The 21,340-nt window shown below is 53.4% G+C and overlaps 1 protein-coding gene across 3 annotated transcripts in view; it reads right to left on the bottom strand.

Moving 5' to 3' along the window:
- LOC123758808 (uncharacterized) overlaps positions 1 to 21,340 on the bottom strand; it is a gene marked incomplete at its 3' end in the record, with an annotated part of 252,072 nt that continues 230,732 nt past the window's right edge. For all 3 annotated transcript variants that reach the window (XM_069334617.1, XM_069334619.1, XM_069334618.1), the window contains 2 exon segments: positions 1 to 45; positions 11,774 to 11,965. In XM_069334617.1, coding sequence (XP_069190718.1) covers positions 1 to 45; positions 11,774 to 11,965 — 237 coding nt within the window.

The raw sequence follows: 21,340 nt of genomic DNA, 5'->3' as shown, positions 1-21,340 counted from the left end.
CCCGCCCTCACCCGCCTTCCCGCCCATCCTCGCCCGACACAACTCCTGCAGGCACACACACACACACACACGTCGTCAGCTTGACAATACCGACATTAATGTGAGGAAGTGTTCAAGGTGGGGGGGGGGAATTATTCGTGTGTGGCTTACTGTAGGTGGGTGTGGAGCATTGTCACCCGTGTGGAACACCGTGTGGAGCATTGTCACCCGTGTGGAACACCGTGTGGAGCGTTGTGACAGTGGGGCGGTCACAACCCCCATGACCATGGCCGTCCCAGAACACCCATGAGAGAAGTGTTACTCCTAATACTTACCTTTGCTTATCTTGCCAGTAAGCTCCTAGTATAATATTCAATAACTTACTTAAATTAAACCCTTGTCACATTATGTCATTCTGAATCTCAGTTTGGTTGACAATTGAGTGATTCAGTGGGAAGACTGGACACTCAGGAGTGTACAGGTGGCAGGAGTGACTAACATGACCACAGAGGAAACTGCAGGAGCCATATTGGCCCCTTACAAGGCAGCCCCAATTTACACCTAATCAAAATCATTCATATGTATGTCTAACCTACGCTTGAAACACTCCCGCGATGCACGTCGGGTTAGGTTACACGGTAATTTGTTCCATAAATCAACAACCTGTTTCCAGACCAGTATCTACCCACTAACGGGTACTGCAAGAAATGGTAGAGCCTTTCTAAACACATTTAATTCGCGCGAGGGGAAATTCAAGACCCTGCTTACAGTGGTCTAGTTTCTTGTGTGTGTGTGTGTGTGTGTGTGTGTGTGTGTGTGTGTGTGTGTGTGTGTGTGTGTGTGTGTGTGTGTGTGTGTGTGTGTGTGTGTGTGTGTGTACTCACCTATTTGTACTCACCTATTTGTGCTTGCGGGGGTTGAGCTTTGGCTCTTTGGTCCCGCCTCTCAACTGTCAATCAACTGGTGTACAGATTCCTGAGCCTACTGGAATCTGTACACCAGTTGATTGAATCTTGATTGAATCTGTACACCAGTTGTGTGTGTGTGTGTGTGTGTGTGTGTGTGTGTGTGTGTGTGTGTGTGTGTGTGTGTGTGTGTGTGTGTGGGGGGGGGGGGTGGGGGGCACGTGTGTGTGCGCCCCTTTGCCAATGTAATTACCTACTTGTGCTTTCAACAATGCGCGGGGTGTTCCATCTTCTTTAGTTTCCCCTGTCTTAAATATCTGTGAAATTTGCAGTTGGTGTGCCGCAGACAACTCCCGCCATATGTGTATGTGTAGAGAACTACCTCCTCCAGGCTCCTCCAGACTCCTCTAGGCTCCTACAGGCTCCTCCAGGATCCTACAGGCGCCTCCAGGCTCCTCCAGACTCCTACAGGCTCCTCCAGGCTCCTCCAGACTCCTACAGGCTCCTACAGGCTCCTCCAGGCTCCTCCAGACTCCTACAGGCTCCTACAGGCTCCTCCAGGCTCCTCCAGACTCCTACAGGCTCCTCCAGACTCCTACAGGCTCCTCCAGGCTCCTCCAGGCTCCTCCAGGCTCCTCCAGGCTCCTCCAGGCTCCTCCAGACTCCTACAGGCTCCTACAGGCTCCTCCAGACTCCTTCAGGCTCCTCCAGGCTCCTACAGCCTCCTACAGGCTCCTACAGGCTCCTCCAGGCTCCTACAGACTCCTACAGGCTCCTCCAGACTCCTACAGGCTCCTCCAGACTCCTACAGGCTCCTCCAGGCTCCTACAGGCTCCTCCAGCCTCCTCCAGACTCCTACAGGCTCCACTCGGGGGTTTCAGGGACACCAGACGTCACGACTTGTAAGGGCTGGTGGTTTAAGACCCTTCGTCAAGTGCTCTACATACACTAAGGATGTTTTACACTGATATCGTATCTCGTTCTCCCTCGCCAGAACAGTTTGTCACACCGGCACCCTCAGATAAGAGGCCGTCGGTAGCCATGTAAACGGTTCAGAAATCAATGCGTGTCCAACACTGGCAGTTTTATTATCTCGTCGCTGGAGTGTGAAGTTCTCCAGATATTATCTGGTGAAGATCGATGCCAAGTGTTCAGTACAGGTGCCTGCTCCTATTTTTCAACTATTACAACTTGTCTGTTTGTATCTTTATGTTCTATAATGTAAATACATAATTCTGGTATATTTGCATAAAAAAAGATTTTGAATTTTATTGATATTCTGTGCCAGTTTTTAAGTTTCCTTCGATCGATCGTTTGTTTTGCAAGTTACAAAAGAGAATATTTCTTATCTTAATGGTATTATCTTGGCGCAGGCGGGTACAGGAGCAGACGCCTTCCGACTCCTGTTAGCAGGCTGAGAGCTTGCCCTTCCCGTAGCTCATGGTAAGTCTTGCCCACAAGTTCCCCTGGAACACGACCCGCTAAACGGTTAACAACCAGGTACCCAATTACTACTGGGAGAAGAGGGGCGGAGAGTTAAGTGGCAGTGTTTCAATAAGTGTGGCGCGGAACCCCTAAGATAACTAGGGATTCCGCAACACACACACTCATCAATACGCTCACTCGAGTCATATGCAAATGCATTTCTGATTCAGAGTTGCTTAATTTTCTTGTTCGTTTAACCAGTATCAAGAACAAAGACGGAAATCGTGTCTCTTCACTTGACACTGAAGTGTTTATCTATACTTGGACCCGGAAATATTGCTGATTTACACCTTGACGTGGGTGTGGCGGCGCTCAGTCTGCTAAATAGTTCACAGTTTATTTATATTTACAGCACACACCCCCAGCACACGTGGGCTGGACGGTAGAGCGACGGCCTTGTTTCTTGCAAATCGGCGTTCAATCCCCGACCGTCCAAGTTGTAAGGCACCATTCCTTTCCCCCGTCCTATCCTAAATACTTATCCTCATCCCTTCCAAGGGCTAAATAGTGGTAATTATTTGGCGCTTTCTCTCCTGATAATTACCTTCCCAGCCCCCCCTCTCCACCCCTGCACTGAGTTGCAGGTGTGCCTTGGTAGGTGTGTGAGTGGGCTTCGTTAATGTACAGCGTCATCACGGCTGGTCTTGTTGGTCACATTCCTCTACTATTTGTTTCTAATGGCTGGATTGACCTGTTAGCTCTTGGACCCCGCCTTACTAACCGTCGGTTGTCTAATGTAGTGACTCCCAACCACATTTTCTCAATCATCGCTCTGTCTGTCTGTCTGTCTGTCTGTCTGTCTGTCTGTCTGTCTGTCTGTCTGTCTGTCTGTCTGTCTGTCTGTCTGTCTGTTTGTCTGTCTGTCTGTCTGTCTGTCTGTTTGTCTGTCTGTCTGTCTCTACTGTTTCCGGTATTGCCAAGACGGGAGACAGGAGCAGGGGGGGGGGAGGTGTGTGTAAACCCTTAGATACTGATCATTCAAATGTTTGCTAATAAGATTTCCCCTGGTGGCTCAGTGGCGGTGGACCTGGGAACACCTGGCGTGAAGAGGGTCGGTGTTGGTGCTCCTCTCTAACACCTAGTGATGTACTTCCTTCCCCCCCCTCCCGGCTCTCCCCTCCCCCCTCCTGTCGCTCCCCCTCCCCCCATCATGTATTAATAAGTGCCATCCCCTCTCTCCGTTGTCCCCTCTCTCTCGTATTATCCCCTCCTCTAACAATACTCCCCCCCCCGTGTCTCCTCTCACTCCCCCTCACCCCCTCCCTTATCCGAGGGACGACGCTGGAGGCAGTTAGGTGTGGACTGTTAAGGTTCTCCTCCTCCTCTGACCAAAGGATAGCAGACAAACTAAGAGTGGTAAATGTTGAAGGGATGAGACCCGTTGTTGTGTCATAGAGGAGAGTCTGGCCCATCCTGGCCGACTCTTCCTGCCGGGTGGCGGAGCCCAGATCGTAAGCCTAACAATACATAGGTTTTGATTAATATTTGTTCCGGAGTTATAACAGTGTTAATCTCCTCTCCCTTACTTTCCCGGCATCTCCTCCTCCCTCCCTCTCCTCCTTCCTCTCTCCCCTCCCACCCTTCCCTCCCAGGGTCCCCTCCCCCCCTCACCACTCCACCAAAAAGTGGTTGTGCAGTCATTACACGGAGCAGGCGCTCCTTTCCCCCGGTAAATGAAACCCGGATCCGATTCCTTTGACGAGTGACTTGGGACGTCGTAATGAATTTCTGGCCGTGGTCGAGTCCTGGTATCGATAAGCACAAGACGACGGGATGCTTCCCACATGCCTCCACCGTCCTCCTCCTCGGCCCGGCCCTCCAGGGTCCTCGGCCCACCGGCCAGGGTCCTGAGGGTCACCTGCCAGGGTCCTCGGCCCACTTGCCAGGGTCCTCGGCCCACCGGCCAGGGTCCTCGGCCCAAAGGCCAGGGTCCTGAGGGCCACCGGCCAGGGTCGTGAGGGCCACCTGGCCGGTGTGCGGGGTCACCCGGCAGGCCCCCAGGGCCGTGTGGTAGTGGCCGGGACGCCCTGGCCCACCTGCCAGGTACCGGCGGCAGACTGGTAACTTTCGGGGCTACAAATTGTCGAGATTTTCATCATCCTGAGTCCGATTTGTTCGCTTTTTCCCTTTCGAGATGATGACTCGGTGGATATTGTTCAGGTACTGGGAGGGGGAGGGGGAGGGGGAGGGGGAGGGGGAGGAGCAATAAGTATAGTAACAAGGGTGCGAGGAGAGTAATGAGAGAGCAAATGACAGGGGGAAGACAAGAAATGAGATAATGGAAGTGATGGGGAGGAAGTGTGGAGGTGTGAGGGAGCAGTTCACCCCCAGAAGACGGGGAGGAGGGAGAGAACACACACACGGACGCCTCATCACACACCGCTGACAACACCACCACATCAACCTAACACGGACAAAGTACACAGAACACGACACAGACCACAACATAGAGACTAACGCTCGCCTGAAGTGAATACCTGAGAGCCAGGGAGGCGGGTGAGGCCCAGGATGTAAACAACGTAGCGGTGAAGGCTCAGGAGCAAACGAAGCTCCGGAATGGTCATATTAGCAGCACAACAACAGTAAGAGACCATGTCATCCGGCTCACCAACATAAAAATAAATTATAAGGAGAAAGCAGTAAGTGAGAATAAGAATATCGGCCACGGAAGGGCTATGAGAGCAGGATAGGAGCTAGGAGAGACGGACAACGAGTCAGGCTGACGAAAGAAAGAGGAACTCTCTCACTAAAGATGCAAACAGTCGTGTGAGGAACATGTCGTGTGATTTCATGAGGCGTACAAGAAAGACCTAAGGTGGAGAGGAGAGGCGACCACAGGAACCACTGGAGGACACATCACTACACACGAGGCGGGAACCAGTAATTATAGAGCCCTAGGACAGGTTGGCGCCACAGAGGCCTGGGACAGGTTGGCGCCACAGAGGCCTGGGACAGGTTGGCGCCACGGAGGCCTGGGACAGGTTGGCGCCACAGAGGCCTGGGACAGGTTGGTGCCACAGAGGCCTGGGACAGGTTGGTGCCACAGAGGCCTGGGACAGGTTGGTGCCACAGAGGCCTGGGACAGGTTGGCGCCACAGAGGCCTGGGACAGGTTGGTGCCACAGAGGCCTGGGACAGGTTGGTGCCACAGAGGCCTGGGACAGGTTGGTGCCACAGAGGCCTGGGACAGGTTGGCGCCACAGAGGCCTGGGACAGGTTGGTGCCACAGAGGCCTGGGACAGGTTGGTGCCACAGAGACCTGGGACAGGTTGGTGCCACAGAGGCCTGGGACAGGTTGGCGCCACAGAGGCCTGGGACAGGTTGGCGCCACAGAGGCCTGGGACAGGTTGGTGCCACAGAGGCCTGGGACAGGTTGGTGCCACAGAGGCCTGGGACAGGTTGGTGCCACAGAGGCCTGGGACAGGTTGGCGCCACAGAGGCCTGGGACAGGTTGGCGCCACAGAGGCCTGGGACAGGTTGGCGCCACAGAGGCCTGGGACAGGTTGGCGCCACAGAGGCCTGGGACAGGTTGGTGCCACAGAGGCCTGGGACAGGTTGGTGCCACAGAGGCCTGGGACAGGTTGGTGCCACAGAGGCCTGGGACAGGTTGGTGCCACAGAGGCCTGGGACAGGTTGGCGCCACAGAGGCCTGGGACAGGTTGGTGCCACAGAGGCCTGGGACAGGTTGGCGCCACAGAGGCCTGGGACAGGTTGGTGCCACAGAGGCCTGGGACAGGTTGGCGCCACAGAGGCCTGGGACAGGTTGGTGCCACAGAGGCCTGGGACAGGTTGGCGCCACAGAGGCCTGGGACAGGTTGGTGCCACAGAGGCCTGGGACAGGTTGGTGCCACAGAGACCTGGAACAGGTTGGCGCCACAGAGGCCTGGGACAGGTTGGTGCCACAGAGGCCTGGGACAGGTTGGTGCCACAGAGGCCTGGGACAGGTTGGTGCCACAGAGGCCTGGGACAGGTTGGTGCCACAGAGACCTGGAACAGGTTGGTGCCACAGAGGCCTGGGACAGGTTGGTGCCACAGAGGCCTGGGACAGGTTGGTGCCACAGAGGCCTGGGACAGGTTGGCGCCACAGAGACCTGGGACAGGTTGGTGCCACAGAGGCCTGGGACAGGTTGGCGCCACAGAGGCCTGGGACAGGTTGGTGCATACAGGCGCCTGGGGTAAATGTGCACACAAAGTTCCTGAAAGCGCTAAGCCAAGAACACCGAAGACAGACCTGAGACGGAACATCAGCCGGTTATCTGTTTCAGCGCCTCAGTGTCGCGATCCAAAGGGAAAGTGCCCACTCTATCATGCGCACACACCCAGGATGGTTTCACAACACTAATATTACACACACACACACACACACACACACACACACACACACACACACACACACACACACACACACACACACACACACACACACACACACACACACACTCACACACACACACACAATTATTTGTGATATAGATTGATGAAGATTAAGCCACCCAAGAGATGGCACGGGCATGAATAGCTGTAATTTAATGATATAAAAGCAGTGGGGTTATAGAAGAGCTAAGGTGATAAGGGGGTCAGGTGTGGAGCGAGGAGAGGGGGCGGCGGTCCCAGGTGTGGAGCGAGGCGGGGGGGCGGCGGCCCCAGGTGCGAGACCAGCATCTCGGGGTAAGGACTGGAGTCGGGACAATACAGCCTAATTAATCCAGCGCCTGTATGCTGACCTGGAAATGTGATTGGCATCTAATTAGCAGCAGAGCTCACATGACGAGAGCTAAAACACAGAGGCACTCGGCACTTTTGTTGGCCGCCACTGGCTGAGGGCTATTGTGGTGAGGTAGGAGGCACCAGGGCTGGGGAGGTGTTGTTGTCGCTGCCTCCAGGTTGTCAGGGGCCAGGTGTTGGCAGGGAGCAGGTGCATGTCAGGGCCTGGTGTTGGCAGGGAGCAGGTGCATGTCAGGGCCTGGTGTTGGCAGGGAGCAGGTGCATGTCAGGGCCTGGTGTTGGCAGGGGTCAGGTGCATGTCAAGGCCAGGTGTTGGCAGGGGCCAGGTGTTGTTAGGGAGCAGGTGCATGTCAGGGCCAGGTGTTGGCAGGAGCCAGGTGTTGGCAGGAGCCAGGTGTTGGCAGGGGCCAGGTGTTGGCAGGAGCCAGGTGTTGGCAGGAGCCAGGTGTTGGCAGGAGCCAGCACTAGTTATGATAACAGGTTAGGGAAATTAAACCTCATAACCTTAGAGAGGAGAAGAAACAAAAGGAGACATGATCGCTACATACAAGATTCTAAGGGGGACGACATGGTGGACATGGACATCCTCTTTAAAGTGAGAGAAAGTAGGACATAAGAGGAAGCTGGAAATGCAATTGAGTAAAATAAATGTAAAGAAATACTCGTACCTTGTAGGAGTGTTTAACAAGTGGAATACTCTGAAAGAAGGTGTGGAAGCCACCTCCATCCACGACTTAAGAAGCATTCGAAAGTCAGAATAGTTAAATTATAACACATGAAATACAATAGACTAGTAAGCGGGTCATAAAGAGCTTGACCTCACTCCCATTAGACACAGATATACTACTACTCAGGGAGATCAGCTCACGAGACTGGATTGAGAACGAATACATAATTAATACTATTATCTACTCTCTATCCATGGTTAGGTTAAGGTTAGGTTCCATTCGGCTACGTTAATACGGTATATTACTGACGTTAATGTGAACTATGGAATTCGAAAACTATTTGAGTGTACCGAGAATACCGTTTACAGAAGACCACATTCTTTAAATAAAACGCTTTGAGCATATACGTTTTATATTTTGAACCAATGATTTGTAATATAATAAAATTATAACTTTAGAATAATCTCTGTTTAGAACAAAGGTTCACTTGCCAGTTTACATGTAGACTATTAATGGCACTGTAATATGTTTTTAGACCATCACAAATATCTAGAGTTGTTTGAGGAGAAGCGTGTAATAAATTTGCTCTGAGGACGGGCTCGATAAGTAAGTTCCATGAGTTCCTTCACCACCACCTCTACCACCACCACCACCACCACCACCACACTACCACCAGGCTCCACCACCACCACCACCACACTACCACCAGGCTCCACCACCACCACCACCACCACACTACCACCAGGCTCCACCACCACCACCACCACACTACCACCAGGCTCCACCACCACCACCACCACCACACTACCACCAGGCTCCACCACCACCACCACCACACTACCACCAGGCTCTACCACCACCACCACCACACTACCACCAGGCTCCACCACCACCACCACCACAACACTACCACCAGGCTCCACCACCACCACCACCACCACCACCACCACCACACTACCACCAGGCTCCACCACCACCACCACACTACCACCAGGCTCCACCACCACCACCACCACACTACCACCAGGCTCCACCACCACCACCACCACACTACCACCAGGCTCTACCACCACCACCACACTACCACCAGGCTCCACCACCACCACCACCACACTACCACCAGGCTCCACCACCACCACCACCACACTACCACCAGGCTCCACCACCACCACCACCACACTACCACCAGGCTCCACCACCACCACCACCACCACACTACCACCACCACCACCACACTACCACCACACTACCACCAGGCTCCACCACCACCACCACCACCACACTACCACCACCACCACCACACTACCACCACACTACCACCAGGCTCCACCACCACCACCACCACACTACCACCAGGCTCCACCACCACCACCACCACCACACTACCACCAGGCTCCACCACCACCACCACCACACTACCACCAGGCTCTACCACCACCACCACCACACTACCACCAGGCTCCACCACCACCACCACCACACTACCACCAGGCTCTACCACCACCACCACCACACTACCACCAGGCTCCACCACCACCACCACCACACTACCACCAGGCTCCACCACCACCACCACACTACCACCAGGCTCCACCACCACCACCACCACACTACCACCAGGCTCCACCACCACCACCACCACACTACCACCAGGCTCTACCACCACCACCACCACACTACCACCAGGCTCCACCACCACCACCACCACACTACCACCAGGCTCCACCACCACCACCACCACACTACCACCAGGCTCCACCACCACCACCACCACACTACCACCAGGCTCCACCACCACCACCACCACACTACCACCAGGCTCTACCACCACCACCACCACCTCTACCACCACCACCGACAATACCGGGAACCGCCTCCAACACTCACCGGTCACACACTCGTCTACTTGACAAAAAAAAAGTCCATAATAACGCTCTTCCCTGTGTTGAGAGCATTTTATCCGCTGTCAAAGAGAACCAGATTAGTGTAACCGAAAGACACATGCAATACAAGGAAGGCGGCCGGCATATTGGGCTGGACGTATGCCTCATATTGGGTTGGACTTGGAAGTATGCCGAGCTGGACTGAGCGATTCCAGGGCCGATAATTGGTCTGGGTTGCGGGGTGGTGATCGAGGACCTGTCTTGCCTTTGGCTTATCGAATAATTGGCACGGATACACGCCTCGACGCGCCATCAAAGCAAGCAATGCTGGCGGGTGTATCCCAGGTCCTCCCTCCTACTCTCTCCCTCCCACACTCTCCCTCCCTCCCTCCCACCTCCTCTCCCTCACGTGCTCGCTCTCCTTCTTTCTTCCCGTGTGTGTGTGTATTCACCTGGTTTTGCTTGCGGGGGTTGAGCTCTGGTTCTTTCGGCCCGCCTCTCAACTGTTAATCAATCAACTTTTTTTTTCACTCCCCGTGGAGGCAGCCCGTAGCAGCTGTCTAACTCCCAGGTAGCTATTCACTGCTAGGGAACAGGGGGTATCAGGGTAAAAGAAACTCTGCCCATTTGTTTCCGCCATCAGAAATTTGCAGTTGGCGTGTGTGTGTCGACAACGAGTGTCGAACCTACTCAACTGTGAGCAGGTGGAGAGTTGAGCCACTCAGCCAGCCTCTCGACTCACCGCACTATCATCATATCATTACCCCGATGTTAACGACTCTTATTGAATTCTTGGTAATTAATGCACGGATACTAATTAATTCATATATCTGATACCTTCCCCCGTACTAAAGCTTCAATAAAATAGAACCATTACAATATACAAGGTGGGGGGGGGGGGCGGAACCGGCCTCATCGCTCCTCCGGGTGTCGCATATCATCTTCTTCGAGGCTGAGGGTCCCTTCAAACACAATCAGAGGTGGTACTTCCCATATATATATATATATATATATATATATATATATATATATATATATATATATATATATATATATATATGTCGTACCTAGTAGCCTGAACGCACTTCTCGGCCTACTATGCAAGGCCCGATTTGCCTAATAGACCGAGTGATTTTCTTTATTTTCAATAAATTGTTTCCAATTAGTTTATTGGAATTATTATTATTATATTATATTAGGAACATAATTTATTGACTTAGTTGTGTTAGTTTAGTTAAGGTTAAGATAGGTTAGGTTAGGTAGGGTTGGTTAGGTTAGGTTAGGTTAGGTTAGGTTAGGTAGGGTTGGTTAGGTTAGGTTAAGATAGGTTAGGTTAGGTTAGGTAGGGGTTGGTTAGGTTAGGTTAGGTTAGGTTAAGATAGGTTAGGTTAGGTTAGGTAGGGTTGGTTAGGTTCGGTCATATATCTACGTTAGTTTTAACTCAAATTTAAAAAAAAATAACTTATACACAATGAAATAGACAGATTTATAATTTCATAAGAAAAAAAATAGAAAAATACCTAAATTCTGGAAAACTTGGCCTATTAGGCAAATCGGGCCTTACATAGTAGGCCGAGAAGTGCGTTCTGGCTACTAGGTACGACATATATATATAAAATTATACAGGATCTTCCAAGCCACGTTTATGCGATTTTTATTAAAGAGAAAATGTCAGTATAGGTGTTGGTTGTAGAGTGTTGAGGAGAGAGTTGGTGGAGTGTGAGAGGGGCGCCGGAGAGTGCGGAGTGTGGAGGAGTGCGGAGTGTGGAGGAGTGCGGTGGTGGGAGGAGGAGGCGGCGCCGTCATCACGGTGGACCAGAGAGCTCCGGACACCCAGTTGGCCTCACTTATGGTAATCATTTCAAGGTGATCGCGGGTCATTTTTGTGGGCTTCTTGGTGATGAGGAAGTTGATTAGTGGCGGCTTCCTTGAGGCTTGGGTTTTACCTGCTACTCCTTGGAGGCTTCTATGTCGTTATGCTCTTAATTGGTAAACCCTTAATTTAGAGAGAGGTTCTAATCTACGCGTAACCCCCCTTTCGGACGAGGGCCTTCCCTGGCGGTACCTCCCCCCCTTCCCCTTCGGGGTGAGGGCCTAGAGCATCCGCCAGATGGGTGAGGGAACCTTACCTGATAGTCCTTGGAGGCTTCAGTGTCGTGAGCAGTGAGTCCCTGCAGCTTGGCCTTAGACTTAGCGTGTCGACGGAGGAAGAAGAGGACGGTGGCGGCCACCAGGAGCGCCGCCATCACCCCGCACACAATGGCCGCCGCCGCCAGGATGTGCTTCTCGCTGGAGCTGAACACCACGGCAGACATGGTCGTCTGAGGGAAGAACACACACTCATCAACACTCTTCACTCCCGTTATCATCTACCAACATTGTACTATACCACTTGTTGACTCACATACTTAGCAACATAAAAAGATAAGTACAGGGTACACCACCACAACCATTGTTGTGGTGGTGTACTGTGGTGTACTGTGGTGTACCTCCAGTACACCACAGTGGAGGTAAAGGAGTTGGTTACACAAATAAACCTGTTGAAGAAGAAGAGAGATCACAGATGTGGGCACGACCAGGGACTTGTTCTTGTTGTTGTTGTTGGTGTTTAAGATTCGCTACTTGGAACATAAAGTAAAGTAGCACGGACTATGGTGACCCCGTAGTCACCAGGGACCTTCTGTGTGACATCCAGTGGGAAAGAGACATGGAAGGGAAGACTGGACGTTGTGGTGATGCACCGGAACTCTTCACACTTCTCAAGAAGGAAGTGGACGAGACAAGTCTAATTTTGTATTTATTTACTTATTTATTTATTTATATATACAAGAGTTCTTCATTCTTGTACAGCCACCAGCACGAGTAGCGTTTCGGGCAGGTCCTTAATCCTATGGTCCCTGGAATACGACCCGCCAAATCGTTTAACAACCAGGTACCCATTTTACTGTTAAGTAAATAGAGGCTACAGTTAATAATTGGCGCCCAGTCAATCCTCCCCGGCCAGGATGCGAACCCAGGACAAAGCGCTCGCGAAACACCAGGTGAGTGTCTTACCACTACGCCACGAGGACTGCTACACCCTTGGTTCAACAGACAATGCAGCGAAGCTTAAACAAAAAAAGAACAAAAAACCTGGAAAAGTAGAGAGAACAAGGAAGAGAGAACAAGAGAGAGGCACTAAAGAGAACCATAAGATAATACACCTGAGTAAGGAGAGAAGCTGAGAGGCAGTTTGAAAATAATATTATTGCAAAAGCTGAGGACTGTAGCCATATATGGAGGAATACAACAGTGCCAGACCGTGTTCTCAGGTTGGGGAGACGTGCGGGAATTCTCTCAGAAAATGATAGTGAGGTATGTGAGAACTCGATAAAATATTTCAGGTCTTTACAGTAGAAGCAGTGTGGAGAATAAGGTTGTGAGAGGAAAGGTCAGAAGAAACAATGGATGACTTATAGTCACTGTAGCATAGGTAAGAAAACGTCTAGAGGAATTAGATGTAACAAAATCAATAAGGCCAGACCAAATCTCACCATGGGTGCTGAAGGAGGCTGCACAAGTACTTTTATAACCTGTTATCTAAAAGTTTTAATGAAAAACTAGAAGCGGGAAATCTCCCCAGAATGTGTCCCAACTTAAAATCCCAACAAGTGTAAAGTAATGAAGATGGGAAGTGAGAGAGAGGAGACCAGAATGCATCTATATCATAAGGGGAGGCAGCTACAGGAATCGAAAAATGTAAAAGATTTCAGAGTGGATGTAATTCCAACACTAACACCAGAGGCACACATAAACAAGATATCATCGGCAGCATATGAGACGCTGACAAATATAGAAATATTGTTTAGACACCTAAATCAAGACTCCTTCAAGTCAATCTACACAACATCTGTTAGACCAATACTGAAATAAACAACAACATGGAGTCCAGACCCTGTGAAGCATAACGCTATAACTAACAAGTACAAAGCTTTGCACCAAGGTTGGTGTCACAGCTAAGAGAGGCTTAAGCTACGAGGATTGGCTAATGGAACTAAATCTTACAACCATAGAGGATAGAAGGAACAGAGTGGATATGATCACAACAAACAAGATACTGAGGGGGATAGACGAGATAAGGTGGACAAGGATAACCTCTTTAAATTGAGAGAAAGTAGGACAAGAGGACACAGGTGGACGCTGGAAGCACACATGAGCTGAAGGAATGTGAGGAAATACTCGTACCCTGTACGGGAGGTCAACTAGTGGAATGCACTGAAAGAAGAAGTCGTGGAAGCCACCTCCATCCACAACTTTAAGGGCAGATTAAACAAAGAATTTGAGCATCAAAATAATTCAATTATAACAGGTACAGTGAGGGTAGAAGGCGGGGCATGAAGCGCTAGACCTCACTCCCACACATAGACACTGTTAGGTAAGAACTATTACATAAGTACCACCATAAATACCACCACAACTACCACCACAGCTACCCCCCATCACCACAACTACCACCACCACACCATCACCACAACTACCACCACCACACCATCACCACAACTACCACCACCACACCATCACCACAACTACCACCACCACACCATCACCACAACTACCACCACCACACCATCACCACAACTACCACCACCACACCATCACCACAACTACCACCACCACACCATCACCACAACTACCACCACCACACCATCACCACAACTACCACCACCACACCATCACCACAACTACCACCACCACACCATCACCACAACTACCACCACCACACCATCACCACAACTACCACCACCACACCATCACCACAACTACCACCACCACACCATCACCACAACTACCACCACCACACCATCACCACAACTACCACCACCACACCATCACCACAACTACCACCACCACACCATCACCACAACTACCACCACCACACCATCACCACAACTACCACCACCACACCATCACCACAACTACCACCACCACACCATCACCACAACTACCACCACCACACCATCACCACAACTACCACCACCACACCATCACCACAACTACCACCACCACACCATCACCACAACTACCACCACCACACCCAGCAACACCAGACATGGACTCAAAAATCACATATGGTGAAAGGCGATGAATGACAGACATGAAGGACAACACCGGAGTGAACTCGGGGTCCTGGGGTCAGTCTGGGACCCCATGGTAGGTGGGGTCAGAGGGGGGTCACAGGGGGTCACGGCACATGTTGGACACCCACACTCATCATCAATAACATAACAACATCAATATGTGATCACGTCGACACTTTCTAAATGTTGAATGTTATAATGCAGATATAAATAATATACGGTCATCTTAAGCCTCCTGACAAGACCTGGCACCACGATGGCACCACTATGGCACCCCTATGGCACCACTATGGCACCACTATGACACCACTATGGCACCACTATGGCACCACGATGGCACCACTATGGCACCCCTATGGCACCACTATGGCACCACTATGGCACCACTATGGCACCACTATGGCACCACTATGGCACCACTATGGCACCAATATGGCACCACTATGGCACCACTATGGCACCACTATGGCACCACTATGGCACCACGATGGCACCATTATGGCACCATTATGGCACCACTATGGCACCACTATGACACCACTATGGCACCACTATGACACCACTATGACACCAATATGGCACCACTATGACACCACTATGGCACCAATATGGCACCACTATGGCACCAATATGGCACCACTATGGTACCACTATGGCACCACTAACTACTGGGAGATGTCAACCACCTCATCATTAACGAGGGTCGTGCTAGAGTACCAGGTATTATGATGCACCCTACAGTTTCCTCGGCATCTTAAGGCTCCTGTGGGGCATCTCAGTGTCAAATGTGATTAAGAGACTCGACCTTACTTAAGAGGAGGCGAGGCGGGTGTTCAGAATGCCTTGTTAGGTCACAGGTGTTGAAGGGTTGTTGAGCCTGTGCTAGAGCCACATCTTAATTACCTGACTTCTGCCAGACTGTTCACTCCTTCCTCAGACGATCTACACTTGGGCTGGACGGTAGAGCGATGGTCTCGCGTCATGCAGGTCGGCGTTCAATCCCCGACCGTCCAAGTGGTTGGGCTACCATTCCTTCCCCCCCTCCCTCCGTCCCATCCCTAATCCTTATCCTGACACGTTCCAAGTGCTATATAGTTGTATTAGTAGTTTAATTCCCTACAGCCCTCTCCAAGACGGGCCACGTCTCCCCAAGACGGGTCACATCTCCCCAAGACGGGCCACGTCTCCCCAAAACGGGCCAAGTCTCCCCAAGACGGGTCACATCTCTCCAAGACGGGTCATGTCTCCCCAAGACGGGCCACGTCTCCCCAAGACGGGCCACGTCTCCCCAAGACGGGCCACGTCTCCCCAAGACGGGCCACATCTCTCCAAGACGGGCCAAGTCTCCCCAAGATGGGCCACCCCTTAACAACACCAAGTTTTTTTTTCTGCATTTTCCAATAATTTTTCTTCTAGATGATTACTTTTCTGAAGACGTAGACCGGGTTCTTGGCGCCGTCTTCCAGTCCAAAATTAATTCTTTCCTCGGGATTTTCTCCCTAAATCAAGGCTGATTGCACCAATCTTTGGGAGAGAGGATTTTGTTGCTCTTTTTAGGAAACAGGTGAACATTCTCGCAGCTCTCAGTGAGATTACTTGCTGTAGTGAGGCCCAAGTTTGTCCTGTAGTAGTGATCCCTCACTGTAACACACACCTGACTCACACACCTGACTCATACACTTGGCTCACACACCTGACTCATACACCTGACTCACACACCTCACTCATTCATACACCTGACTCACACACCAGACTCATACACCTGACTCACACACACCTGACTCACACACCTGACTCATACACCTGACTCACACACCTGACTCATACACCTGACACACACCTGACTCATACAACTGGCTCACACACCTGGTTCATACACCTGACTCAAGCGCCTGACTCATACACCTGACTCATACACCTGGCTCACACACCTGGTTCATACACCTGACTCATACACCTGACTCACACACCTGACTCATACACCTGACTCACACACCTGACTCATACACCTGACTCACACACCTGACTCAAAGATACTGTAAATGAAGACCAACCTGAAGGAAGCATTTTTTTATATACACCTGACTGAAAAATACAAAATTTTACTCTACACCTGACTGACAGAAGCAATGTAAATCTACACCTGAATGGAAGGAATACTGCAAATCTACACCCGACCGATAGAGGTACAGTGCATCAACTCCTGACTCACGTTCCAGGAAGACAAAAGAGTAAGGGAAGACATGATCACCACCTACAAAATTCTCAGAGGAATTGACAGGGAAGAACAGGAAATAAGGGACACAGGTGGAAACCGAGTGCCCAAATGAGCACAACCAGGTGAGTCAAGAAAGAGAGTAAATCTACACCTGATTGAATGAAAGTGATGAGTTTAAACCATGCTGTACCTCCACCACCACCCCTGCTGTACCTCCACCACCACCCTTGCTGTACCACCACCACCACCCTTGCTGTACCACCACCACCACCCTTGCTGTACCACCACCACCTCTGCTGTACCTCCACCACCACCCTTGCTGTACCACCACCACCTCTGCTGTACCTCCACCACCACTCTTGCTGTACCACCACCACCCCTGCTGTACCTCCACCACCACCCCTGCTGTACCACCACCACCTCTGCTGTACCTCCACCACCACCCTTGCTGTACCACCACCACCTCTGCTGTACCACCACCACCCCCCCTGCTGTACCACCACCACCACCCCTGCTGTACCTCCACTACCCCTGCTGTAACACCACCACCCCTGCTGTACCTCCACCACCACCCCTGCTGTACCTCCACTACCCCTGCTGTACCTCCACCACCACCCCTGCTGTACCTCCACTACCCCTGCTGTACCTCCACCACCACCCCTGCTGTAACACCACCACCCCTGCTGTACCTCCACCACCACCCCTGCTGTAACACCACCACCCCTGCTGTACCTCCACCACCACCCCTGCTGTACCTCCACTACCCCTGCTGTACCTCCACCACCACCCCTGCTGTACCTCCACTACCCCTGCTGTACCTCCACCACCACCCCTGCTGTAACACCACCACCCCTGCTGTACCTCCACCACCACCCCTGCTGTAACACCACCACCCCTGCTGTACCTCCACCACCACCCCTGCTGTAACACCACCACCCCTGCTGTACCTCCACCACCCCTGCTGTACCTCCACCACCACCCCTGCTGTAACACCACCACCCCTGCTGTACCACCACCACCCCTGCTGTACCACCACCACCCCTGCTGTACCACCACCACCACCCCTGCTGTACCTCCACCACCCCTGCTGTACCACCACCACCCCTGCTGTACCACCACCACCCCTGCTGTACCACCACCACCACCCCTGCTGTACCACCACCACCCCTGCTGTACCACCACCACCCCTGCTGTACCACCACCACCCCCCCTGCTGTACCACCACCACCCCTGCTGTACCACCACCACCCCTGCTGTACCACCACCACCCCTGCTGTACCACCACCACCCCTGCTGTACCACCACCACCCCTGCTGTACCACCACCACCACCCCTGCTGTACCACCACCACCACCCCTGCTGTACCACCACCACCCCTGCTGTACCACCACCACCCTGCTGTAACACCACCACCCCTGCTGTACCTCCACCACCACCCCTGCTGTACCTCCACCACCACCCCTGCTGTACCTCCACCACCACCCCTGCTGTAACACCACCACCCCTGCTGTACCTCCACCACCACCCCTGCTGTACCACCACCACCCCTGCTGTACCACCACCCCCCTGCTGTACCACCACCACCCCTGCTGTAACACCACCACCCCTGCTGTACCACCACCACCCCTGCTGTACCACCACCACCCCTGCTGTACCTCCACCACCACCCCTGCTGTAACACCACCACCCCTGCTGTACCTCCACCACCCCTGCTGTACCTCCACCACCCCTGCTGTAACACCACCACCCCTGCTGTACCTCCACCACCCCTGCTGTACCTCCACCACCACCCCTGCTGTACCACCACCACCCCTGCTGTAACACCACCACCCCTGCTGTACCTCCACCACCCCTGCTGTAACACCACCACCCCTGCTGTACCTCCACCACCCCTGCTGTAACACCACCACCCCTGCTGTACCTCCACCACCCCTGCTGTAACACCACCACCCCTGCTGTACCTCCACCACCCCTGCTGTAACACCACCACCCCTGCTGTACCTCCACCACCCCTGCTGTACCTCCACCACCACCCCTGCTGTACCACCACCACCACCCCTGCTGTACCACCACCACCCCTGCTGTAACACCACCACCCCTGCTGTACCTCCACCACCACCCCTGCTGTAACACCACCACCCCTGCTGTAACACCACCACCCCTGCTGTACCTCCACCACCACCCCTGCTGTAACACCACCACCCCTGCTGTACCTCCACCACCCCTGCTGTAACACCACCACCCCTGCTGTACCTCCACCACCCCTGCTGTAACACCACCACCCCTGCTGTACCTCCACCACCCCTGCTGTAACACCACCACCCCTGCTGTACCTCCACCACCCCTGCTGTACCTCCACCACCACCCCTGCTGTACCACCACCACCACCCCTGCTGTACCACCACCACCCCTGCTGTAACACCACCACCCCTGCTGTACCTCCACCACCACCCCTGCTGTAACACCACCACCCCTGCTGTAACACCACCACCCCTGCTGTACCTCCACCACCACCCCTGCTGTAACACCACCACCCCTGCTGTACCACCACCCCTGCTGTAACACCACCACCCCTGCTGTACCACCACCACCACCCCTGCTGTACCACCACCACCACCCCTGCTGTACCACCACCACCCCTGCTGTACCACCACCACCCCCCCTGCTGTACCACCACCACCCCCCCTGCTGTACCACCACCACCCCCCCTGCTGTACCACCCCCCCCTGCTGTACCACCACCACCCTTGCTGTACCACCACCACCCCTGCTGTACCACCACCACCCCTGCTGTACCACCACCACCCCTGCTGTACCACCACCCCCCCTGCTGTACCACCACCACCCCTGCTGTACCACCACCACCCCTGCTGTACCACCACCACCCCTGCTGTACCACCACCACCCCTGCTGTACCACCACCACCCCTGCTGTACCACCACCACCCATGCTGTACCTCCACCACCCCTGCTGTACCTCCACCACCCCTGCTGTACCACCACCACCCCCCCTGCTGTACCACCACCCCCCCTGCTGTACCACCACCCCCCCTGCTGTACCACCACCCCCCCTGCTGTACCACCACCCCCCCTGCTGTACCACCACCACCCCCCCTGCTGTACCACCACCCCCCCTGCTGTACCACCACCCCCCTGCTGTACCACCACCACCCCTGCTGTACCACCACCACCCCTGCTGTACCACCACCACCCTGCTGTACCACCACCACCCCTGCTGTACCACCACCACCCTGCAGTACCACCACCACCCTGCTGTACCACCACCACCCCTGCTGTACCACCACCACCCTGCTGTACCACCACCACCCTGCTGTACCACCACCACCCTGCTGTACCACCACCACCCTGCTGTACCACCACCACCCCTGCTGTACCACCACCACCCTGCTGTACCACCACCACCCTGCTGTACCACCACCACCCCTGCTGTACCACCACCACCCTGCTGTACCACCACCACCCTGCTGTACCACCACCACCGTGGTACCCGCGGCGGTACAATAGGTGAGAGTGTGTTGTGTGTAGTGGTAATCAGGGTGATGGCGAGGAGGAGGCGCTGCACCTCACGGGATTGTCACTCTCCTCCCCCCCCCCCACGCCCACACCCCCTCCCCCACGCCCACACACGCCCACCTCCACCCCTCCACATGGCCCCACCATACATTGCTCTGCCTCGGAATTACGACCTTACCTCCCACCGGAGGGTTGGCGTCTTGTTGCTGCCCAGCGACGCTCTTATTGGTAAGCAATGATTATTTGAGCCATTTGCCAGTGACGGTTGGGCCGTCTTCCTGGTCCCCCCCCCCCCCCACACAGAACCAGGTGAGTACAGTGTTGAGGAGAGCGGACAAGGGCATATATCTACCAGTAAGTTAACCCAGCAAGCATCTGTGGTGGGTATGTGGGCCTGCGGGCCGCCCCAAGCAACAGCCTGGTGGACCAAACTCTCACAAGGCAAGTCTGGCCTCGGGCCGGGCTTGGGGAGTAGAAGAGCTCCCAGAACCCCATCAAGCAGGTATCAAGCAGGTAAACACTTACACATTCCTCAAATACGGCAAATGTTCCAAGACACAACAAGTCATTATTTATAACGATGGCACTCAGCACCAGGTGATTATCCTCTAATGATGGCACTGGCAGCCGCGGTGAGAGGGCCACCAGGGCCACTACAGCACCCGCCACTGACTGACGGCTCGCTGCCCCACCACCAGGCACGGTGCTGCCCAACCACCTACTTTAGTGCTACAGTTCCTACACGACGTCCAAATCACGCATCAGAAGTTGATCAAACGACGACGTTTCGGTCCTTCTTGGACCGTCCAGCACATCATCCTGGACCGTC

The sequence above is a fragment of the Procambarus clarkii genome, chromosome 31 (assembly GCF_040958095.1).
Source record: "Procambarus clarkii isolate CNS0578487 chromosome 31, FALCON_Pclarkii_2.0, whole genome shotgun sequence".
Lineage (NCBI taxonomy): Eukaryota > Metazoa > Arthropoda > Malacostraca > Decapoda > Cambaridae > Procambarus > Procambarus clarkii.
Note: the sequence above shows the minus strand (reverse complement) of the source record. Positions and strands in the feature narration are given on the sequence as shown.